The following is a 25381-nucleotide window of genomic DNA, read 5'->3' on the forward strand; positions in this document are numbered from 1 at the left end:
TTGCTCCTCTACCTTTAGATGCTTCTGAAAGGAGCTTTCCAGTGGTTTCTCAAGTATCAGAATGAGCCCTTCCTCCTCCTCCTCCTCCTCCTCCTCCTCCTCCTCCTCCTCCTCCTCCTCCTCCTCCTCCTCCTCCTCCTCCTCCTCCTCCTCCTCCTCCTCCTCCTCCTCCTCCTCCCTAGTGGCCACAACTGCAAATGGAAAGTCCCCATCAATGACTCTGTTTCAGAATAGCTTGGAGAGTTGGTTCCTTATTGGATTGATTTATGTGCCATCAAGTCAATATTGGCTCTTAGCAGCCCCATACGTAGATGTTGTCCAGGAGGATCTCTTCATAACCTGGTTCTTCAAGGGTGCAGAGGTCACTGCTGTGTCCATCCACCTTGTTGCTAGTCATCATCCTCTTCTTCTCTTGCCTTCCTCAATTTCCAAACATCATGGACTTCATGGATTGTCACTAACCTAGTCCTTCAAATAATGGTGCCTCCATCCACTTTGCTGCCAGACGTTGTTCTGACCTAGGCTTCTCCAAACCACGAAGCAGACTCCTGATCCTGACAAAAAACCCCTTTTATTAATTTCCCGTGAATTCCTCCCATTCACATCCAGCAAAGTCTTTCAAGGGAGGATTTACAGTCACAGACCTTATCTGGCTTGGAGAGCTGACAGGCCAATATCTGCAGAACTTGGCCAGGAGTCTCAGAGAGTCACAAACTAATTGTCTCCTGCAAACTCCACTCCCCTTTCGCTCCTCTTTTATTCCCTCTGGGAGGGGCCATTCATCATCCACCTGTGGCCTTATTCCCAAGGCGGCCCCTGTTCTTTAGCTCTTCCCTTCATCTGGCCACTCTGCGCATGCACACCCTGGGAACAGGCTCCAGCTGTTCTTCTGCCTCACTGATGTCCGACTCTGAAGGCAGCTGATAACTGGCATACGGCCCTGACCCCTCTCTGCCTCTGACACAAAGCCTTCATCAGAGCCTTCCCCAGACTCCAGGACTGGCCCATCTCCCTCCCCAACCTCCTCACTGTCCAAATCTTCTGCCAGCTCCACTGTCCTCTGGTGGGCCACAACAGACATCCTCCTTTATGTTCTCCAAAGCACCTGAGGACCATTACAAGAAGTAATGGTGGAAGTTTATCAAGGAGAGATGTCTAGGGAGAACAGAACTGAAGCAGCTTCTTGTATGAGAAGTGAAACATCTTCAAGGAGAAACAAAGAAAGTCCAGTTGCCTCTTGAAAAAGCACCTTCGGGACATCAAGGAGAGAAGCAACCTAGGACTAAGGAGATATTTCCTATCAGTGAGAACAGTTAACCAGTGGAACAATTTACCTTCAGAGATTGTGAGTGTGCTTAAGAAGAGATGGGAGAACCATTTGTCCAGGATAGTATAAGGCTGTGATGGCGAACCTATGGCATGTGTGCCAGAGGTGGGCACTCTTCTGGCTTCCGGCATGCACATACACAACTCGTCTTCGCGGGCACTGGTGCACTGGAAACAAGCCGTTTTTGGGGCTGTTTTCCAAGACATTTTCCATGTTCTTTTCAGGCAGTTTTTCAGGCCATAACCTGAATGGCCCAGAAAATGGCCCCAAAACAGGCATGCATGCACTGGCCAGCTGGCCTTTGGGTTTCCAGCATTGCAGCACACGCACATGCATGTACGTGCATGCATGTTCCAGTTTGGGCGGTGCCAAAAAGTTTCACCGTCACTGTTATAGGGTCCCCTGCTTGAGCAAGGGGTTGGACTAGAAGACCTCCCAGATCCCTTCCGACTCTGTTCTTCTGATGTTTTATTCCCTTCAATCATTCCCAACATCAGAGCCTTCTCCAGAGAAAAAGATTTTCATATAATGTGTCTAAAATATGATAATTTGAGGCTGGCCATTTGTGCTGCAAGTCATTTGGTTCCTTAAAGGCACACCCCTCCTCAAAAACGATGAGATTCGGAAGACACATAAACCACTTAAAATTTCATTTTACGATGAGGGATTTTTTTTTCCCAGTAAAGACTGGGGAAAAAAAGACTGCCTCCTTCAGAGATTCTAGTAATGAAATCCATACCAATTGGCTGAACGCTTTATCCTAAATTATTTAAAACATTTCCTCAATTGCTGTTCTACTGCAGTTAATTGATTCTAGTGAATTAAATAAAAGAAAGTCAAAGAACCGGTTTAGAAATGAACCTTCCATTCTTTGAACCATTCAGAATAACAGAACAGAAGTGAAACTGACCAGGTGGTACACTATCAACTCAGATCAACAGTCCACTTTTAAAAAAGGATCTTTTGTGATTTTATGAATGCTGAATTAATGGCTACCATGGCATAAAAATATAAGAATGTATTATTTCAGATACTTCGGTACAGACGGTCCTTGACTTAAAAATTGAGCCCCAAATTTCCGTGGCTAAGTGAATTTGGTTAAGTGTATTTTGCCCTTTCTTGCCACAGCCGTTAAGCGAATCCCTGAAGTTGTTAAATTAGTTGCATGGTTGCTAAGTGAATCTGGCTTCCCCACTTCTCAGAAGGTCACAAAAGGGGATCACATGATCCTGGAACACTGTAACCGTAATAAATACAAGCCAATTGCCAAGCGTCTGAATTTTGATCACCTGACAATGGGAGTGCTGTAAATGGTCGTAAGTGTGAAAAACAGTCCTAAGTCGCTTTTTTCAGTGCCGGTGTAACTTCAAACGGTCACTAAATTAACTGTTGTAAGTTGAGGACTCCTGTGCTTGTTTGATGATTCTTTTTTTTTTACTGTTGGGCGGATGTAGTTTACTCAATTCCTAATTCAATATTTTATAAGCATGGCTAGGCTTTGCTTTTTCTATCTGTGTGATTATGATGGATGAGTTCCTTTAGGGTCAGCTGCAAGCGCTGAGCCTTATTTCCTCTAAATGTCAGGATTAATGGCTCGTCATCAGCAATGAAAGCATGAACCATAGCAGGAAAATAGGTAGAAAGGTAACATCTGGAGCTGTGCAGAAGCTTGTTGATAGAGAAACAGGTCTCCATGGAGGATGTTTTACAGAATTACAGACTAAAAGAAATGTAAGAGACCTTGGAGGTCTTCTAGTCTAACCCCCTATACTCTTCTGGACAACGGATTGTCCAATCTCTTCTTGAAGAGCTGCAGAGATAGAGCACCCAAAACAGAATAACAGAAAAACAAGAGAATAACAGAGTTGGAAGGGACCTTGGAGGTCTTCCAGTCCAACCCCCTGCCTAGGCAGGACACCACTTCAGAGAAATGGTTATCCAACATCTTCTTAAAGACTTCCAGTGTTGGAGCATTCACAACTTCTGGAGGCAACTTCTGTTCCATTGATTAATTGCTGTAACTGTCAGGAAGTTTCTCCTCAGTTCTAAGTTGCTTCTCTCCTTGATTAGTTTCCACCCATTGCTTCTTGTTCTACCCTCAGGTGCCTTGGAGAATAGCTTGACTCCCTCTTCTTTGTGGCAACCCCTGAGATATTGGAAGACTGCTATCATGTCTCCCCTAGTTTTTCTTTTCGTTAAACTAGACACACCCAATTCCTGCAACTGTTCTTCATATATTTTAGTCTCCAGTCCCCTGATCATGTTTGTTTCTCTTCTCTGCACTCTTTCCAGAGTCTCCACATCTTTTTTATATCATAGTGTCCAAAACTGGAAGCCCTATTCCAAGTGTGGTCTTTCCAGTATAAAGCGGTACTATCGGTTCTCAATATCTTATCCTTCTATTGATACATCCTATGACTGCATTGACTTTTTTGGCAGCTGCAGCTCACTGCTGGGTCACAGCTAAATGTTAAGTTTATTTTGATTTGAAACTGATCCCCCAGTTCTGGTCCAGCATCTCTACCACACCTGGAAATTTAAGTCAGGGAAGGGTAATGAATATCCCTCAGCTATTTTGTAGTTTTTATCAAATTTCAGAATATGAAGTATAGAATTTTTGGGGGTTTCTTTGGCAAAAAAACAAAAAAAACCCTTCGTTTAACTTTCAGAAAAGCCCAAAGCCTTTCCAAAACAAGGCTAAAGCACTGAAATCTCCCCAAGCAAAAGAAATAAATGGAAAATGTCATTTTCTTGGTATCGTGTAGCTACTTTGTACCATAATCCTACCCACCAAAGCAGGGGTCTCCGAATTTGGCAAATTTAAGACTTGTGGGCTTCAACTCCCAGAATTCTCCAGTCAGCATTGTTGGGGAACTTCAAAATACAGTAAATATGAACCAGTTGCCAAGCGTTTGTGTTTTTAGCCGGGCACCATGTAACTGTGAAAAATGGCCCGAAGTCAGGGCTGTTGTAACTCCAAATGGCTGCTAAAAGAATGGTCGTAAGTCGAGGACTAGCTGTAAAATAGAATCTAGGTGTTCTTCCAGTTTGGCTGACATCATTGGGGCTGCTGGAACCTAAATCTCATGCATTCAGAGTTTCCATGAACATTTGGGAATATTCCTATATTTGTGTCCATGACCTCTTTTGAGCAATGAAGGTAGTCCTCGACTTACGACCACAATTGAGCCAAAAATTTCTGTTGCTAAGTAAAACATTGGCTAAGTGAATTTTGCTCCATTTTTTAAAACTTTACTTGCCACAGTTTGTAAAATGAATCACTGCACGGTTGTTAAGTGAATCTGGCTTCCATGTTGACTTTGCTTGTCAGAAGGTTGCAAAAGGAGGATCACGTGACTCTAGGAAATTGCAACCGTCATAAATACAGGTAGTTCTCGACTTACGACCACAACCAAGCCCAGCATTTATGTTGCTAAGTGGAAATTTATTAAGTGAGTTTTGTCCCGTTTTACGACATTTCTTGCCACTGTTGTTAAGTGAATCACTGACATTGATCGGTTGGTAACCTGTTCCTTAAGTGAATCTGACTTCCCCATTGACTTTGCTTGGCAGAAGGTCGCAAAAGGGGATCAGGTGACCATGGGACTCAGCAATGGTCATAAGTATGAACCATTTGCCAAGCGTCTGAATTTTGATCACATGATCACGGGGATGCTGCAAAGGTTGTAATGGTGAAAAACAGTCATAAGCTCCTGTTTTTGGTGTTGTGGTAACTTTGAACGGTCACTAAATGAATTGTTGTAAGTCGAGGACTACCTCTTACAGTTGTGGCTTTTTCTACACTGAAACTTCAACAAAATTCTCTCCCATCTTTTGTTCCTATTTATGCATTTGCCCCCCTCCAGATCTTGCTTAAGAGCTGGACACCTTTAACACCTGCAATCATTGTTTGTTCCATCTGCTTGACGTTGTCTGCTTGTGTTGTAGCACCACACAACATTACATCTGGCTTTCCTCACACCTTCTGCATTCGCTTTCGCCTCCGGGCGATTCTGCTGATAAGTTTTATTGGTTCATTCATCAGTCAGGTTTTAGAGGAGGATGTAACTGTTCAGTATTCCATATTTAAGTTGGATGGACTTCTTGTCCTTGACCTGGAGAGGAGGAGGAGGAGAGGAAAAAACAGCAAATTTTTTTGTTTATTTTGTGTTTTGTTTTGTGTTTTTTTTCCTTTTTTTTCTTCTTCTTTTTTTGGGCTGACCTCGTCCCACGCTCAGCAGCTGCGTTCAGAAATGCTACTGTAAGTCCGAGAGGACTAACCAGCATTCTTGCAGGATGGCTGAACTATCCATCATCACCCTGTAAGTGTGCGGAAACCCGTGAACGATGTCTGTGTTTTTGACGCATGCCACTTAAAACGTCGAGTGTGGTTTTTGTGAGCGCCGCCCGACATAACAACGGGGTGCTACCGCATGGTGCCTTAATCTGTCTTGTGTGCTTTTTGTCGCTGGCCGTGTCGCTATCGAAGAGCTGAACGTCCTGCATCGAAATGTGTCAACCCATGGAATTAAAATACAGATAGTCCTCAACTTACAACTCGCTCCGAGTTACAACGGTACTGAATAAAAGGACTGTTTTTCACACTTATGGCCGTTGCAGCTTCCCCACCGTCACATGGTCAAACTTGGCAGTGCTCAGGGGTTATGTAATCCCCTTTTGCGACTTTCCGACAAACAAAATCAACGGGGAAGCTGTATTCACTTAACAACCGGGTTACTCACTTAACAACTGCATTGATTCCCTTAACGAATGTGGCAAGAAAGCTCATAAAATGGAGCAAAATTCACTTAACAGCTTAGTCATGGAAATTTTGAACGCAATTGTGGTTGTAAGTCGAGGACTCCCTGTAGTAGAGATGACAGCTCTTTTTTTTTTAAGAAGTTTTTTTTTTAAATGAACACAAACAGAAACACAAAACCATCTTCCATTACAAATTGTAGAAAGTGTAACGGTTGGTTACAAAAACTTCCATGCGTCCCTTCCACAGTCATCACCTATAATAATTCATATCGAATCACATATTTTAAAATCAAGTATGCAGTAGTTATATACATTGCTTTCATCATACCTCAGCCTTCATTTGACTGTAATTGTTTATACATCCTTTTATATGAAATATTCCAATTTAACGCAGAACCCCATAATGGCATTCCATTAACTCCTCCCAACATCCTACAATAAAATTGCATCTTTATAACATGCTCTAAATAAAAAAATTGATTATGTTTAATTTCTAAACTCCCTTTCACAGTCTCCATTTGCAATTTATATAGAATTTCCTCTTGACAAACCAATACATATACCGTATATGCATTATTATCATTATCAATCATTTATTTAACTATAACCATTATCACTTCATTTTACACATAATACTCTAAATTTTACTAAATTTTTATTATCAGCTTTCATTACATCAACCTGTGTCTTTCCAGTAATACGCAGTCTTATGTCTTTTGCCATTTGTAGCATTAGCATTCTGATTAATTTCTTGGTAAGTCTTATATAGACTTCTCTTCGCAAGTTATGATTCATTTCATTTCTTATGTAAACTCAAAACCCTCCATTTGCTTCTTCAATCAGCTTATCTTTAGTTATGACTCGTGCTTCTGATAAAGTTACTCTCCTTACTTCCATCAATTTTTCTGTCTTTTCTTCTTCTGTACTTTGAAGTCTGGGATAGAGTTCCAGTCCATCTATCTCCCCTTTCCATATTTCGCTCTTTTCATTTCCTGCCAGGCTCAGTTTACTATCAATATCAACAGTTTTCTTGTTTCTTTGATTATTTTTCCCTTCAATTTTTAGAACTCTGTCCTCCACTTTTTCCATTTGATAAACATCCTCAATTTTTCCATCAAATTTTAATGTGCTGTGTTCTATATTCTCCAATCTCTTCTCAATTTTTTCTGTTACGCTAAGATCTTTTGAATTCCAAACATAATCATTTGCAATGTTAAGGTTTCTTTTTTGTTGTTGTGCCATTTTCCGATTTGTAAACACAGCCACTATAACATTCGGAGCTTTTTGTTAGATTTGAAGCACGTTCATTTATAATCTTTCAGAGTCAAGGTCTGTCCTCTCTCCACTCCAACTATTGAAAGAGCTCCCAAAGAGCACCTGTATAAACAACCCATGCTCTTCCCACTATCACTCACAATAAACAAGCTGAGAGACCTTGAAGTAGAAAACAAATGAGCAAAGGGAAGGAGAAAAAAACAACATTTCCAGCCTCCAGTCTCCAAGTGGCAGTGTTAATTCCTTTCCTTCTATTGTTACAGACCTCTTTATATTCCTTTTAATATCGTCTCTATAATCCAAACTTACAGAGAAAAGAAAAAAAAAACTTCTTAAATGGAGAAAAAACCCATCCAGTCCAGCATTGTAAAAATAAAGGAAAAAATTCTTAATCCATTGGTATATAAAAAGAAATAAAAAGTAGCAGAAGAAAAACTAATCCATTCAGTTTAAAAAATGGTAAATATTTGCAAAAGTTCTATCCATGAAAAAAGATTTTAAAAAAACAAGGATAACACACTAACATACAATACAATACAATACAATACAATACAATACAATACAATACAATACAATAGTAGAGTTGGAAGGGACCTTGGAGGTCTTCTAGTCCAACCCCCTGCCTAGGCAGGAAACCCTATACCATTTCAGACAAATGGCTATCCAACATCTTCTTAAAAACTTCCAGTGTTGGGGCATTCACAACTTCTGGAGGCAAGCTGTTCCACTGATTAATTGTTCTAACTGTCAGGAAATTTCCCCTCAGTTCTAAGTTGCTTCTCTCCTTGATTAGTTTCCACCCATTGCTTCTTGTTCTACCCTCAGAGGCCTTGGAGAATAGTTTGACTCCCTCTTCTTTGTGGCAACCTCTGAGATATTGGAACACTGCTATCATGTCTCCCCTAGTCCTTCTTTCTCTTAAGCTAAACATACCCAGTTCCTGCAACCGTTCTTCATATGTTTTAGTCTCCAGTCCCCTAATCCTCTTTCTTGCTCTTCTCTGCACTCTTTCTAGAGTCTCCACATCTTTTTTACATCGTGGCGACCAGAACTGAATGCAGTATTCCCAGTGTGGCCTTACCAAGGCATTATAAAGTGGTATTAACACTTCACGTGCTCTTGATTCTATCCCTCTGTTGATGCAGCCTAGGACTGTGTTGGCTTTTTTGGCAGCTGCTGCACACTGCTGGCTCATATTTAAATGGTTGTCCACTAGAACTCCAAGATCCCTTTCACAGTTACTACTATTGAGCACGGTACCACCTATACTGTACCTGTGCATTCCGTTTTTGTTGCCTAAATGTAGAACCTTACTCTTTTCACCATTGAATTTCATTTTATTAGATAGTGCCTAATGTTCAAGTTTGTCAAGATCCTTCTGTATCTTAAGCCTGTCTTCTGGAGTGTTGGCTATTCCTGCCAGCTTGGTGTCATCTGCAAATTTGATGAGTTCCCCATTTATTCCCTCATCCAAATCATTGATGAAGATGTTGAAGAGTACTGGGCCTAAAACAGAGCCTTGGGGTACTCCACTGCATACTTCCCTCCATGCAGATGCAGTTCCATTGAGGACTACACGCTGAGTGCGGTTGGTCAGCCAGTTACGAATCCATCTGGTGGTGATGCTGTCTAACCCACATTCTTCTACTTTATCTAGTAGTAGGTTATGGTCTACCTTATCAAAAGCCTTACTGAAGTCCAAGTAAACTATATCAACGGCATTCTTCTGGTCCACTAATTTTGTCACATTATCAAAGAATGCAATAAGATTAGTCTGGCATGATCTGTTTTTGACAAATCCATGTTGGCTTTTGGCTATTACTTTGTTTGCTTCTAGGTGTTCGCAAATTCATTGCTTGATTATTTTTTCCAGAATCTTTCCTGGTATTGAGGTTAGGCTGATAGGTCTGTAGTTTCCTGGATCTAATTTTTTCCCTTTTTTGAAGATGGGAACCACATCAGCTCTTTTCCAGTCCTCTGGTAGTTCCCCGGTGTTCCAGGATCTCTGAAAGATATAATTCAGTGGTTCTGATATCTTGTCTGCTAGTTCCTTCAGAACCCTGGGGTGTAATCCATCTTGTCCTGGTGATTTGAACTCGTCTAGGGTAAACAGGTGCTCACTTACCATTTTCTTCCCTATTTCAATTTGTGTTCCTAATCTGATTTTTGTGGTGCTGCTTTTGATAGGTTGGACTGTTTTATCCCTTTGTGTAAAGACAGATGCAAAACATGAGTTAAATATTTCTGCTTTCTCCCTGTTGCTTGTCACCTTTTTGCCACTTTCTCCTAGCAATGGACCAATTGTTTCCTTAACTTTTTTCTTGTTTTTAACATGTTGGAAGAAGCTTTTTTTTTTAATTTTTACTTTTGTGGCAAGCCTTTCTTCATTGTGAGCCTTAGCTTTCCTCACTTCATCTTTACAGGCTCGGGCTGTTTGCTGATATTCTGCCTTAGTTATGTCCCCCTCCTTCCACTTTTTATACTTACCTTTTTTGTCTTTTAGTTTGTCAGATAGTTCTTTATGCAGCCATGCTGGTTTCTTTTGGGAGCTGTTATTTTTCTTCTTCATTGGTATTGTGCTAGACTGGGCTTTTGTAATCTCATTTTTCAAAATTTCCCAAGCTTCTTGAGTTGTTTTCCCCTTGAGGATTCTCATCCATGGAATTTTTCCCAAGCTCTCTCTAAGTTTATTGAAATTAGCTCTCTTAAAGTCCAAGACTCTAGTTTGACTTTGTTCTACTACTTGTGTTTGCATAATGTTGAATTCCAATATTGCATGGTCACTTGCCCCCAGGGTTCCTATGGCTTCAACACCTTCTATCATTTCCTCTCTGTTAGTGAGAATTAAGTCCAATATGGCTGATCCCCTTGTTACCTTCTCTACTTGTTCCCTTCTCTACATACCTTAATTTCGCCACTTACTTTCTTCTGTTTTCAAATTTAATTTAGCTTTGATTTTTTTGGGTAGTCTCTTGTCTAATAATAAAATTTCCTCACCAAACGGCACACTTTCTCTTTCTGCTTTGCTCCCATTCCGGAGCTGTCCCAACTTCAGAAGTTTCAGTGGTTCTCCTGGATCAATCAGGGACTTTGCGATGTCCCTGAGATCAGCAGGACATACTCTTCCCTATCACCATCTCTTTGGGATGGTTTAGTCCAAAAGGACCGTCCAGCAGAAAAAGTATCGACTGCGATCCTGGAGCTCCAAGATCTCACGTTGTGTTGTTGCGACACTAGCTCCTCCTTTGAGATGACACCTCTTTTTGTTCAGTTGTGTCTTTCTCTTTCCCCAACCCACACTTGCAGTGTCCGGAAGTCATTGTGCCAATACCAGTGTCACAACAGGGACCTTTGATGTTTTAGTGATAGATTTACACGTTCCCACACAGCCATGCTACTTTTTCCTCATAATATAAGTGAGGTCTGATTTCTACTTTTCCTGAATGCGGACATTCAGGTAATCTCAATTTACGACTGTTCAATTAGCGACCATTCACAGTTATGACGGACCTCCCTGGATTCCTTCCAATATGGATTCAAAATTCCAATGGCCACCTCCCCTTTGTGATCACATGATCGCATTTTGGACACACAGCCTGCATTTCTGACCATTTACAGTGCTCATATGGACATCTGACCACAATTTACAATTATTATTTGTTTTGCCAAGAACCGGTTTTTAGCAAAAAAAAAAAAGACCCATTGTGGGCAATGGATATGCTTAAAGGCCACTGTGTTCACTTAACAACGCCTGGTTTTACTTAACAAGAGCTGCAAAAAAGATGGTAAAATTGCCTGGTGGTGCTATGCTTACTGACCTACGTGACTGTAACTCTGGGCTCAGGTATGGTCGTAAGATGAGGGCTATATAGGCTACTGTTCATTTAGTGACTCTTCAGAGTTATAACAGCAGTGGGGGAAAAAATGATTAGGACTGTTTTTCAAACTTAAGACCGTTGCAGAATCCCCGCCACCTTGTGAACAAGATGGCAACTGCCTCATACTTATGACGGTTGCAGTCACGTGATCCTCTTTTGTGACCTTATGACAAGCAAAATCAATCAGGAAGCCAGATTCACTTAACAACCGTGTGACTAATTTAACAACTGCGGGGATTCACTGAACCACTGTGAGAAGGAAAGTGGTAAAAATGGGACAAACCCCACTTAACAAATGTCTCACTTAGCAACAGAACTTTTGGGCACGATTGAATGGTGAGATGGGCAGCGTATGAATTGAATAAGTTAAATAAAAACAAAATCAATGAAATAAAAGTTAGGCAAAGATTAGCAATGGATCCAAAATGTATTATGGGGTACCAATAAGAATAGGATACTTGTAGCTCAGGGTTGAAGTGTGGGGTCCTTGGTGCTCTCTGAGCTTGGGGTTTTTCTTGCAGACGTCTCATGACCCAACTAGGGAACCTCATCAAAGCTAGAAGGGAGGGGGTGGGGTTTACAGGGAGGATGACGACTGTGGGGTCCTTGGCGCTCTTTGAGCTTAGTTGTTTTCTTGCAGCTGTCTCATGACCCAACTAGGCAACCTCATCAGTGCCGGAACAGTACAGGGTTCTAGTTTTTAGCACTGATGACATTACCTAGTTGGGACATGAGACATCTGCAAGAAAACACCAAGGACCCTACAGCAATTATAGGGCGCTTGTGATCAAATGGGAAATCCGAGTTAGTTCTTTCCAGCACTTGGTGATATAGGAAATTAGAAGTACTCCTGGACTCAATGAGAACATGTAACTTTCATTGTTTGGTTTATCTCCACAGGCGGTTGGCCCGATCCACCTTGTTACTCATCCCACTCTTTGGGATTCACTACACAGTGTTTGCCTTTTATCCAGAGAATGTCAGCAAAAGGGAGCGCTTGGTTTTTGAACTAGGGCTCGGCTCCTTCCAGGTGGGTTATGTAGTTCTAAATAATTTTCTCATTCTCTCTCTCTCTCCCTCCCTCTCTCTCTCTCTCTCTCTCTCTCTCTCTCTCCCTCCCTCTCTCTCTCTCTCTCTCTCTCTCTCTCTCTCCCTCTCCCTCTCTCTCTCCCTCTCTCTCTCTCCCTCCCTCCCTCCCTCCCTCTCCCTCTTGAAGCATCCCATGCTTGAATGGGGTTGTCATTAAAGCTTCAGATGATGTGTAAACCAGTATTTCTCAACCTCAACAACTTGAAGATGTGTGGACTTCAATTCCCAGAGTTCCTTTGCTAGCATGCTGGCTGGGGAGTTCTGGGAGTTGAAGTCCACTCATCTTAAAGCTACCAAGATCAAGAAACATGAATGTTTAGTTACTCCGTAGATTCTCCCATTCTGACTGATAGTTTTCAATACCCATGTGCCACAAAACGTCTCCCAATCTCCTGGTTGCTCACCAACACGTTCCTTCAAGTTTTTAGTAAATGCTTTGTCTCTTTGCATGCCTACATTATAAATTTATGTGCCCCCAAAATAATAATAATAATAATAATAATAATTTTATTTGATTAGCCGCAACCCTCTCCCGAAGGACTCGGGGCGGCGTACAATCAAACAGATAAAAAATACACATAAGACAAACATATATACAAAAAACAGAGACATATACATATGTCCAGCCCACCCTGACCCCCCCTTCCTCAACCAATAATATTTCTTTAAATGAGACAAACCACTGGCTGAAGAGATTGGACAGCCATTAGTCTGAAATGGCATATAGAGTTTCCTGCTTGAATAGGGGTTGGACTAGAAGACCTCCAAGGTCCCTTCCAACTCTGTTATTCTCTTAAAGAGAAAAGATCTCAGTCTCTCCGGGAAGCAAAATCAAATCAAGATTAATTAATTAATTAGAGCAATTAATCCGTGGAACAACTTACCTCCAGGGGTTGTGAATGCTCCCACACTGGAGGATTGGTTATCCAATCCTTCTTTTTTAAGAAGGTGTTGGGAGAACCATTTGACTGAAGTGGTGTAGGGTTTCCTGCCTAAGCAGGGGGTTGGACTAGAAGACCTTCAAGGTCCCTTCAAACTCTGTTATTCTGTTTTTTGCTTGAAAATGAAACTGAGAATATTCCTGCTACATCCATGTGTCAATGAATAATGGCTGTCAGTTTTTGCTATCCCTGAAAAAACTTTTGTTTTGTTTCTGTTTCAGGGTTTCGTGGTCGCCGTGCTCTACTGTTTTTTGAATGGGGAGGTAAGTTTTTTCTTTTTAATGTTGTTGGGGTTTGAAATATTAGCTTTGCAACTCCAGCTGGTCCTTGACTTACAACTATGCGTTGAACGACTGTTTGAAATGACAACAGCTCTGAAAAGAGGAGCTTATGGCTAGTCCTCACACTTACAACCATTGCAGCATCCCCACGGTCACGAGATCAAAATTTGGACACTTGCATAATTCTGGGGGTCACTCTCTCCAACAAGCACTGTCAATGGGGGAAAACCGGGTTCGCTTAATGACCACACGATTCACTTAACAACTACTGTTAAGTAGTCCCTTTTTGGGAGAGGGGGCGGTTTAGAAATCCAAATAAATAAATAAATAAATAATACTGTGATTTGCTTAACAACTGTGGCAGAAAGGTTGTAAATTCAGGTTTGATTCATTTAACAACCACCCTGCTTGTCAACGGAAGCTTTTGTCCCAATTGCGGTCATACGTTGAGGACCTCCCCACAATCATGTGATCAGAATTTGGATGCTTGGCAACTGGCATGTACTTACGACGGCTGCAGCATCGTGGGTGTGTGTGTGTGTGTGTCACATGATCACCATTTGCATCCTTCCAAGCTGGCTTCCGAGAAGCAAAGTCAATGGGGAAGCTGGATTCACTTAACGACCACATGATTCACTTAACAACTGCAGGGATCTGTTGAACAACCGTAGCAAAAAAGGTCATAAAATTGGTCATGACTCACCGAACAGAAACTTTGCCTAGAAATTCTGCTCCCAATTGTGGTTGTAAGTCAAGGACTACCTGTCACAAGTCGAGGACTAATTCTTTGCTCCTATGTGAAAAAGGAAAAAGGAGTGGTGGGGAAAATTCTTGCCCTGTGCTATGACCCACCCACCCCCAGCTGTCTCTGGAATGAGATGCATGGTAGCTGGGGGATTCTGGGAGTTGAAGTCCACCCCCTCTTAAAGGGACAAGCTTGAAGAAAAATGTATTAGGCAGAGTCCATTTCAAGCTAACTTTTGTCCTAATGTCAATACGGGTAGTCCTCAAGTTACCACAGTTCATTTAGTGGCTGTTCGAAGTTACAGTGCCACTGAAAAAAGTGACTTATGACTGTTTTTCACACTTACGACTATTTGTAGCATCCCCATGATCCAGTAGTGAGATTCAGCCGGTTCGCACCGATTCACTAGAATTGGTTGTTAATTTTATGGGCAGTTTGTTGAACAGGCTGAATTGCCCCGCTTCCTGGCCCTCCTTGCCTGGCCCCACCTCACCCCTCCCTTCCTAAGATTCCCCCCCCCCCCCGAGAAAATGACCTGCCTCCAGATCCCGTAGACAACTTTGCTCAGGCAGTCGAATTCCAGGCGCCTTCCCTCTCCTTGCAAAGCGAAGGGATTGCAGAAAGACGCTGCTGAGCCGAGAATAGGGCTTCAGAGGACCCAATCTCTGATAAACGCATGATGACGTGATCAAAATCCAGACACTTGGCAACTGACTCACAAGGTACAATGGTTGCAGCGTCCCCAGGTCACGCTGACCCCCTTTTGCGACCTCCTGACAAGCAAAGTCAGTGGGGAACCCCAATCCATTTAACAACCGTGTGACTAACTTAACAACTGCGGTGATTCATTTAACAACTGTGGCAATCTGGCTTCCCTGTGGACTATGAGCACCAGAAGGTTGCCAAAGGGCATCACGTGACCCCGGGGAGACCTCAACCATCATAAATAAGCGGCCAGGCATCCGAAAGTTGATCACATGGCCATGGGGAGACTGCAACACATTGCCAGGATTACTTCCGTAAGTGTGGAAAAGCCAACCCAAGTCATTTTTTTTCAGTACTGTTGTAAGTTCAAACGGCCACTAAACAAATGGCTGTAAGTAGAGGACTACCTGTGATCTTGCTCAGTTGTCATCCTTGCTAGAGACTAGAGAGCCGTAGTGGTCAGTTGAAGGGAGGATTTGGAGATTAATTCAGGTTTGCAGAAGGATCTGGGGTGGTGGGCTGGGTGGGGTCAATGATGCAGCAGGAAATAAGGCACTTATTGGCCTCTACTTGGCATAACATTTGGGGACACACACACACACACGCAGCATTTTAGACAATTTAGACTCCATGTTGGGACGCGGTGGCTCAGTGGCTCAGACACTGAGCTTGTCGATCAGAAAGATTGGCAGTTCGGTGGTTCAAATCCCTAGCACCGCGTAACGGAGGGAGCTCCCATTACTCGTCCCAGCTTCTGCCAACCTAGCAGTTCGAAAGCAGGTAAAAAATGCAAGTGGAAAAACAGGGACCACCTTTGGTGGGAAGGTAACAGCATTCCATGCGCCTTTGGTGTTGAGTCATGCCAACCACATGACCACAGAGACGTCTTCGGACAGCGCCGGCTCTTCGGCTTTGAAACGGAGATGAGCACCGCCCCTTAGAGTCAGGAAAGACTAGCACATATGTGTGAGGGGAACCTTTACCTTCACTCCATGTGGACAAATCTCTCATTTGGGTTACTTCTGGTGTCTTGTTTAGATCAACGTACCTGGCTGTCTAAGAATATTCCCAGAGGGCTCAAAATCTGCCAGTTGGTTGGTGTGCTTTGCAACCAATCCCCGTTCTTTGCACAGATGCACCAATGGGGCAGGTGCCAGTACTTTAATTGTGCCCTCCACTTTCCAAAGATTGACCCACACTCTTGTAGATCCTCCTGCATGTGCATGGAAGCTGTTTACACCTTCCTTGTTGGTTCCTTGGTGCTCTCTGAGTTTGGTGGTTTTGTTGCAGACATCTCATGACCCACCCAGGGAACATCATCAGTGCTAGAAGAAAGGGGTGGGGCTTGCAGAGAGGAGGGTGGACTCAGAGGTGGATATTCAGCAGGTTCTCACCAGTTCTGGAGAACCGGTAGCGGACGTTTTGAGTAGTTTGGAGAACCGGCAAATACCACCTCTGACTGGCCCCGCCCCCATCTATTCTCTGCCTCTCAAGTCCCAGGTGATCCGGAGGGAATGGGGATTTTGCAATATCTTTCTCCTGTCACGCCCACCAAGCCACGCCCACAGAACCGGTAGTAAAAAAAATTGAAACCCACCACTGGGGGGACTGGAGGTCCTGAATGGTCTCTGAACTTGGTGCTTTTCTTGCAGACATTTAATGACCGAATTAGGTAAAATAAGCGCTAGAAGGGAGTGGAGTTCTAGCTTTTACAGTAGCACTGATGATGTTACCCAGTTCGGTCATGAAATGTCTGTAAGAAAACAACTAAGCTCAGAGAACATCAAGGACCCCACAGACGACCTCCTCCTCCTCCTCCTCCTCCTCCTCCTCCTCCTCCTCCTCCTCCTCCTCCTCCTCCTCCTCCTCCTCCTCCTCCTCCTCCTCCTCCTCCTCCTCCTCCTCTCCGCAGACTCCACTCCCTTCTAGCACTGATGATGTTACCTAGTTCAGTCATGAAATGTCTTCAAGAAAAAGAACCAAGCTCAGAGAGCACCAAGGACCCCACAGTTAAACCCTGAGCTATAAATGTTCCCTTCAGTGGGTTAACCCTTGCTTCCCCATTTCACTCCAGTTTGAGAGTTGGGGATCCAGCCAGCCGGAGGAGCTCCCTCGAGCCTTACATCCTTCTGCGAACCCACAGCTTGACACCTTTGTCTTCTTGCGTTTTGAAAGTGTGTATGAGCAGCATGTGTCCCCCCTGACGTCCGAGTACATTGAAAAAAATGACCTCTTAAAGTTTCTCCCTCAAGGTGCAATCCGAAATCAAGAGAAAATGGCGGAGCTGGAAAGTCAACCGTTATTTTGCTGTGGATTTCAAACACCGCCATCCCTCCCTGGCAAGCAGCGGAGTCAACGGGGGGACTCAACTGTCCATCTTGAGCAAGAGCAGCTCACAGATTCGGATGTCCAGCGTCAATGCCGAGAACTTGGCCACATGAGCCCGTAAGACCCCCACTTCTTCTCCCACCACGCACCCTCCCAAAGAGAAAGAGAACGAGGAAGCCTACTTTGGACACCACGAAAGGACCATATTTAGTCCTAAATATGATGGCTTTCGGGGTGCTACTTCCGTCTGCCTCTTTTTTAAAAATAATAATAATAATAATAAACAAATCCATCTCCCTTTAATGGAAAGTTTCTGGGGTTCTGAAGCTTGTCATCCTTGATGGGTGGAAGAGAAGCTCCACAAAGATGTTTCATCTAAGGGAACGAGGTCCTCCAGACCAAAATCACCTTGATGCGCCCCTTGTCCCAAGAGCCGAAACCCTCCCGTCACTCCCGTTCCTCATTTCCCTGGTACCATTGATGAATTTTTGGGGTCCCCCAGTTGAGGGCCATGAGTTAACATCTCATGAAGTTGGGGGGCCTCATGTCCAAATGCTTCTGATCCCAACATCTTGGACCATTGGTGTCCTCTTTTGGGACCGAGAACATCGTGCAAACACTGAGCCGGGGGTGACCCCCCCCCCCTCCCAATGCTGGTGGGCATTGTGGCCGCAGAGACGGATCCTACCAGGATTGGTTGATGGAAAACCCCCAGCCCTACATTGGGAGGGTCTCAGATTTTCCCTCTTTTGGGAAACTATCTGAATATTTTGGGGATTTTTTTTGTTTTGTTTCTTTTGTTAAGCTGTGAACCTTCTAAAATGGTCATCTCAGTTCCATAGAGTTATATTTTATGAGACCGGCAATTTTTTTTCTTGTTTTTTTTTTAAATAGAACTAATATGAAGATAGATATAAATATTTCCCGACATTAAGTGTCGATTAATTCCAGAGATACCTTTTCTTCCAAACTTCCAGCATCAACCCCCGTTCACGGCTAACGAGTCACAGAAAATAGGGTGAGGGGAGGGAGTTTGAAGGGAGGATTTGGGTTGACTGTCAAAAGGTGTCTGGGTAGGGGGAAGTGCGGCATGTTATCAAAGGGCAGATGGGTTATGTAGTTGGGGGAGGAGATTCATTTTGGGGAGAGCCACTTGCCCTTTCTTCCTCCTTCCTTTTTTGTTTCCTTCCTTCTTTCTGTCCTCTCTCCCTCTCTTCCTCCCTCCCTCCCTCTTTCTTTCTTTTCCTTCTTTCTCTTTCCCTTTCATTTTTATCTCTCTTCCTTCCCTCCATCTCGCCCTTTCTCTCCCCCTTTCTCTCCTCCCTCCCTCCCTTTTTTCATCTTTTCTTTTCTTTCTCCTCTCTCCCTTCCATCTCTCCCTCCCTCCCTCCCTCTTTCTTCCTTCTTTCCTTCCTCCCTCTCTCTTTCTTTGTTCTTTCCCTTTCATTTTTATCTCTCTTCCTTCCTTCCTTCCCTCTCTCTCCCTTTCCTTCCTTCCTTTTTTCATTTTTTCTTTCCTTTCTCCACCCTCTCTCCCTTCCTTCTCTCCCTCCCTCTCCCTCCCTCCCTCCCTTCCCCCTATTTTGCGCAGCTGGGTATTTTCTATTATTAGCCATTATTACTAGTAAAAAATAAAAAAAGAGGGTGGGTTTTGTTTTGTTTTTTAGTAAGGCTTGGAAGGAAGAAGGGAGTCCTTCTAACCCCCACCTTCCATTCAGAGCCCCTTCGTTGGCGTAGCTGCTTTCAGCCGAAGTCAACCAACGATCTCCGGGTTTTTCCCGCGAGACTCTGTGTGATGCACGAGGTCTGCAGAGGACTTTTTTGTGGTGTCTCGTGGGCTGTGTGAGTCTCTCCTCCATGTTTCATGATCCTCTCTAATCGGTGTGACTCCATATGTGTGTGTTTGCGTGTGTGTACATACCTTAAAGCTGACACATATCCTATTTTATTAAAACGGTAAGGAATAAATGCTCACCGCAGCTAAGAAATGGAAGAATTTCTGTTTAATGAAAGGTCTGGGGAAGGGAAAAGGGAAAATTCTAAAGTTGCTTCCTACACATTGAATGGTATGAGAGTCTTTGCTCCTGTTCCTTCCACCTGGCAGTTTTGGGGTGCTTTTTACTACAGGCAGTCTTCGACTTATGACCACAATTGAACTAAGTGAAAATTTTGTTAAGTGAGTTTTGCCCCATTTTACGACCTTCCTTGTCACAGTTGTTAAGTGAGCCACTACAGCTGATAAGTTAGTAATCAGGTTGTTAAGTGAACCTGGCTCCCCCTTTTGACTTTGCTTGACAGAAGGTCGCAAAAGGGCATCACATGGCCTTGAGATGCTGCAGCCGTCGTAAATATGAGACAGTTGCCAAGCGTCTGGATTTTGGTCATGGGACCCTGGGGATGTTGCAATGGTCGTAACTTTGAAAAATGGTCATAAGTCATTTTGTTTCCAGTGCCGTTTTAACTTTGAACGGTCACTAAATGAACTGTTGTAAGTCAAGGACTGCCTGTATAAAGAAGGACAGGATAAAATGCCATAAAGGCATTGTCACATCATTCTTTGGTTCTCCAGGGTAAACATCAAGGTTTCTCTTGGAAGCAACTTATCTCTCCTTATATGAGTCACAACCGAGGTTTCCGTTTTGGCTTTTTGCTCTCAAACTCACTTTTATATTTGGTGTAAAATCTGCAGTCAAAGAGGATTTGAATGTTGGACAGGCTGGGTCCTAATTGCCCTGAGTGAGTACCAATGCATTGATAGTCTGCATTTCTTCCTCTGTTGTGCAACTCCTTCCTTCCTTCCTTCCTTCCTTCCTTCCCTCCCCCTTCCTCCTTCCCCTCCCATATCTTCCCTTTTCCCTTCCTTTCCTTTTTCCTCCCTCCCTCTCTTTCCTTCTTTCCCTCTCTTTCATTCCTCCCTCCCTTCATTCCTTCCTATCTTTCTCCCTCTCCTCTTATCTATTCCTTCCTTCTCCTCTCTTTTCTTTCTTTCTTTCTTTCTTTCTTTCTTTCTTTCTTTCTTTCTGTTTTGTCTTTCTTTCTACCCTTCCTTCCTCTCCTCTTCCCTCCCTTCTCCCCTTGCTGCCTTCCTTCCCCTTCTTCCCCCGTCCTCTCTTCCTTTCTTCCTTCCCCCTCCTTCCCCTCCCATTTCCTCCCTTTCCCCTTCCTTTCCTTTCTCCTCCCTCCTTCTTTCCTTCTTTTCCTCTCTCTTTCTTTCCTCCCTTCCTTCATTCCTTCCTATCTTTCTCCCTCTCACCTATTCCTTCCTTTCTCTCCTTCCTTCCTTCCTTCCTTCCTTCCTTCCTTCCTTCCTTCCTTCCTTCCTTCCTTCTGTTTATTTCCCTTCTGTCTTTCTTTCCACCCTTCCTTCCTCTCCTCTCCTCTTACCTCCCTTCCTCCTTTCTTACCTTGCTGCCTTCCTTCCCCTCCCCTCCTCCCTTTCTTTTAGAGAGCACCGAGAACCCCCCCCCCCAGAAAGCCAGATAAGCTGGGATTAACACCAGACGAACGATCAAGCAGAAAATAATACCTTAATCAAGGGAATTATTAAGAAGAAAAATCACATATTCACTAATATTGAGAGGGCAAGCAACATCTGTAAATAAACAAAGAGCAAACCCCCTTCTTCTCCTGATGATGTTACCTAGTTGGGTAATGAAATGTCTGAAAGAAAACCATCAAGAGATCATCAAGGGCCCCACAGTCCTGAAATTAAAATAATTTTAATTTTAATTTCTGTGGTGGGACAGCAAGAAACCGAGGACCATATCCAGGAAAGATATAAACCAAGTCCTTTCCAATTTCGTGGTACAATCCTCAACTAAAATGCCTAAAATTGTAGTAAGAAATACAGAATCATATTTTTAAAACACTTGTTACAAATTAAGGGAAAATGGATAAAACAGATGAATACAGGCAGTCCTCAACTTACAGCCATTCATTTAGTGACTGGTCAAAGTTGTAGCAGCACTGAAAAAAGGGACTTATGACCATTTTTCACACTTCTGACCATTGTAGCCCCCCCCCGGTCATGTGATCAAAATTCGCTTGGCAACTGACTCATACTTATGATGGTTGCCTGAGGTCATGTAATCCCCTTTTGTGACCTTCTAACAAGCCAAGTCAATGGAATAGTTAGATTCAGTTAAGTACTGTAGGACTAAGTCAGGGGTGTCCAAACTTGGGAACTTTAAGACTTTTGGACTTCAACTCCCAGAATTCCCCAGCCGGCCGGCTGGGGAATTCTGGGAGTTGAAGTCCACAAGTCTTAAAGTTCCCAAGTTTGAACACCCCTGGACTAAGTTAACAACTGCAGTGGTTCACTCAACAACCACGGCAAAGAAAGGTCGTAAAATGGGGCAAAATTCACCCATCAGCTGTCTTGCTTACCAATGGAAATTTTGGGCTCAGTTGAGATCATAGGTCAAGAACTACCTGTGTTGGAAAATTAAAAGTGAATGAGTAGAAGAATGTACATACTGCACATCTTTTTCCTAAAAGTTCAATCTCTCTTCCTAAGATCTCTTAAAAGAGAAATCTTAAATTAGAGCAAATTTAAATCTATATCTCTTGCTTGAGAGTAAATCATATGGACTCACAAGCAAATTCCATTAGTTATTGAAGGTCTTGCTAGTAGACGATCGTCACAGGATTACATACAGATACTCCTCGTTTTACAACTACCATTGAGGCCAAAATTTATGTGCAGGGGATTGATTGGATTAGAAAACCACCAAGGTCCCTTCCAACTCTTGATATTCTGTCATTCAAATACTCAATGGGGCCCGGCAAAGCTAATCCAAGTTTGTAATTTTACACAATTTTATGGACTCAGTTAACCAACACATTTGTTAAGTGACTATTACCCCATTTTATGAGCTTTCTTGCCACAGTTGTTAAGTGAATCGTCGCAGTTGTTAAGTTAGTGACACAGTTGTTAAGTGAATCAGGCTTCCCCACTGATTTTGCTTGTCAGAAGGTCGCAAAAGGGGATCACATGCCCCCGGGAAGCTGCAACCGTCATAAATATGAGTCAGTTGCCAAGCATCCAAATTTTGATCACGTAAGTGTCGATGGCAGTGTTGAAATGGTCGTAAGCGTGAAAAAATGGTCATAGCTCACTTTTTTCAGTGCTGTTGTAATTTCGGTTACTAAACCAACTGCTTGCAGGTCGAGCACTACCTGTTAATTAATAAACTCGTGCCAAATTGCTTTAGAGCAGGGGTGTCCAAACTTGGGAACTTTAAGACTTGTGGACTTCAACTCCCAGAATTCTGGGAGTTGAAGTCCACAAGTCTTAAAGTTCCCAAGTTTGGACACCCCTGCTTTAGAGTAAGCCCACTGGGGGATGTGGGGGGGGGAGTGGATTTACTTTGGAGTAACTTGACTTAAGATCCTACAGACTGATATTTTTGAAATCCCAGTTTTACAACATTTTGTGATTGTGGGAAAAGTTCCCAGTTGCTCTTCTGCACATTTTTTTTTTGTTACGATTTCTCTTGATTGTCCAACAAAATGAATGTATTTGCTTAATGAATGAATTGAGCATCTTCTCTTTCTTTTCATTTGTCATGTGGTAGACCTAATGGCCAAGATTTGCTTCTAAAGCTGATGTAAATATCACATTTGCTTTGAAACCATGCTCTGTTCCTTCTTCTTTTTTCACTGTGAACTATCTTTTGGAGTTTGAAGATCTATGTTATTAAGAAAAAAAAAAGCAAGTGTAATTATAACAAAGATACTGAGAATAAAATATTTGTTGTGACACAGTCTTGATTTTTTTAAAAAAATGATTCTCAAAACAGAGGGATTGCCTACCCGTGGATTATATTTCTAAGCCACTTAATTCCAAAACATGCTCCTTTCTTCCTTACTTATACAAAACATCCTTCATCTTCTCTTGACTTTGTAGACTTTCCTAACTCAGGTAGTCCTTGAGTTACCACTATAATGAAGCTTAGCTTGCCCATTACAATGGTAAGTTGTAACCGTCGCAAAATTATAAAAAAAAAAGTGTGGCAGTCATTAAATGAACATGGCAGTCGTAAAAGAAATGCTATATGATACTTAACTGAATTGTTGATTCACTGTAGGTGTGGCTCTGCCAGAAACCAGAAGTAACTGACTGTTTTCAGCAAAATCATTGCAAACACAGTCACTTAGGACACTCTCAGCAGCCATAAAGCGTGGCCATGTCTTCACAGGATGGTGGCGAATTTCAGATCCAGATAAGTCCCCTTTTCAGGTCAGTCGTAATTGTGTGACTGGTTGTAGATCGAGGATTATATCTGCTTGATAAATCGTAGACCCTTTAAAAATAGCCTATTATCCTTAGACTCTAGAAAGAGCGCAGAGAACTGAGCAACAAAGGCGGCTAGGGCACTAGAGGTTAAAACATATTTTGTCTGAAATGGCATTGGGCTCCCTACCTGGGAAGAAGGTAAGGCTAGAAGACCTCCAAGGTCCCTTCCAACTCCAATATTCTATATATGAAGAACAGTGGCAGGAATTGGGCATCTCTAGTCTAATGCAAAAAGAAGGAGTAGGGGTGAACATGCTAGCATCCCCCAATATTTGAAGGGCTACCAGAAAGATCGGTGTGTGTGTGTGTGTGTGTGTGTGTGTGTGTGTCAAACTATCCTCCAAGGCACCTGACAACATAACATAACAAGAAACAATGGATGGAAATTAATCAAGGAGAGAAGCAACTTGGAACTAAGGAGAAACTTCCTGACAGTCAGAACAATTAATCCGTGGAACAGAAGTTGCCTCCAGAAGTTGTGGATTCTCCTATACCGGAAGTTTTTAAGAAGAAACTGACAGCCATTTGTCTGAAATGGTGTAGAGTTTTCTGCCTGAGCAGAGGGTTGGACTGGAAGACCTCCAAGGTCCCTTCGAGCTCTGTTATTCTGTTGCGTGATCCCTATGTCAAAAATTTAGCACTCTTCCTTAACTGATATCCTCCAGATGCGTGTGGACTGTAGCCAAGCACAGTTACTGGGAATTCTGGGGACTAAAATAGTCACATCTGCATCAAGGCAAGAGATGATTTTTCTAATTCAGATGTTCAGAGGTCAGAACTTGTTAAAATAAATCAACAACGTAGGGAGGGAAAGGGGGGGGGAAAGCCCACCTCTGTAACACTCTCCAAATATTTGAACCAAGAAAGAAAGAAAGGAAAGAAAGAAAGAAGGAAAAAGGGAGGGAGGGAGGGTTGGAGGAAAGAAAAAGGAAATAAAATAAAGAAAAATGGAGGAAGTGAGAGGAAAAAAAGAGGAAGGAAAGAAAGTGGGAGGGAGGAAAGAAAAAAGGAAAGAAAGAAGGGGAGGAAAGAAAAAAGAGGAAGGAAAGAAAGAAAAAGGGGAGGGAGGGAGGAAAGAAAAAGAAATAAAGAAAGAGAGGGGGAGGAAAGAAAAAAAGAAGGAAGGAAGGAAAGAAATAAAAAGGAAGAAGACACATCCACACCATGACATGCTTTTTCTGTCTACAGTCATCTGAAGCAATTGGAAGGGAGGGAGGAAGGATAGGGACAAAATATATATCTATGTATGTATCCATCCATCTCTATATCTATCTATTCAGAAGCCAGTTTTAGGCCACCTGTTCTAGACATTCTTTCTCTCCCTCCCTCCCTCCCCCCCTCTCTCACGCACACACACACACACACACACACACACACACACGAAGCTTCTATTTCTTCTGCTTTTGCAATTGGCTGAGAGGTTGCCATGGTTCTGGACTCACCTTCCAGGTACACCTCAGCTATTTAAAATACATTAAAACAGTATCCACAAAATAATCACTATAGAGTTAATTGGTTAGTCCTCAATTTACAACCATTCATTTAGTGACCATTCAAAGTTCCAATAGCACTGCAAAAAGTAACGGGATCACTTTCCCCCACATATGGCCGTTGCAGCATTCCCACGGTCACCTGTTCAAAATTCACTGGCTTGGCAACCAACTCGTATTTACGAAGGTTGCAGTGTTCTTGGATCACATGATACTCTTCTCACAAGCAAAGTCAAGCCGGATTCACTTAACAACCGTGTTCC

General features: G+C 42.9%; 1 protein-coding gene and 1 long non-coding RNA gene across 8 annotated transcripts in view; both read left to right on the top strand.

Annotated features, from left to right (window-relative positions):
* The window catches only part of LOC309401172 (pituitary adenylate cyclase-activating polypeptide type I receptor-like), a 105888-nt gene extending 87258 nt beyond the window's left edge, over window positions 1-18630 (top strand). For 2 of the 7 annotated variants that reach the window (XM_081970217.1, XM_081970221.1), the window contains 4 exons: window positions 5566-5649; window positions 12142-12271; window positions 13493-13534; window positions 17242-18630. In XM_081970217.1, coding sequence (XP_081826343.1) covers window positions 5566-5649; window positions 12142-12271; window positions 13493-13534; window positions 17242-17451 — 466 coding nt within the window. In that variant the 3' untranslated portion in view covers window positions 17452-18630. The remainder of the gene's footprint in view (window positions 1-5565; window positions 5650-12141; window positions 12272-13492; window positions 13535-17241) is intronic. The other 5 variants (XM_081970219.1, XM_081970218.1, XM_081970220.1 and 2 more) reach the window with 5 other exon arrangements.
* Window positions 18631-21579: 2949 nt separating this feature from the next.
* On the top strand, window positions 21580-23091 carry LOC309401185. The gene is made up of 2 exons (XR_014176767.1): window positions 21580-22578; window positions 22622-23091. It is a non-coding gene; the product is annotated as an uncharacterized lncRNA (long non-coding RNA).
* The last annotated feature ends 2290 nt before the right edge of the window (window positions 23092-25381 follow it).

This window comes from Natrix helvetica (genome assembly GCF_964273705.1).
Source record: "Natrix helvetica genome assembly, chromosome: Z".
NCBI classification, from domain to species: domain Eukaryota; kingdom Metazoa; phylum Chordata; class Lepidosauria; order Squamata; family Natricidae; genus Natrix; species Natrix helvetica.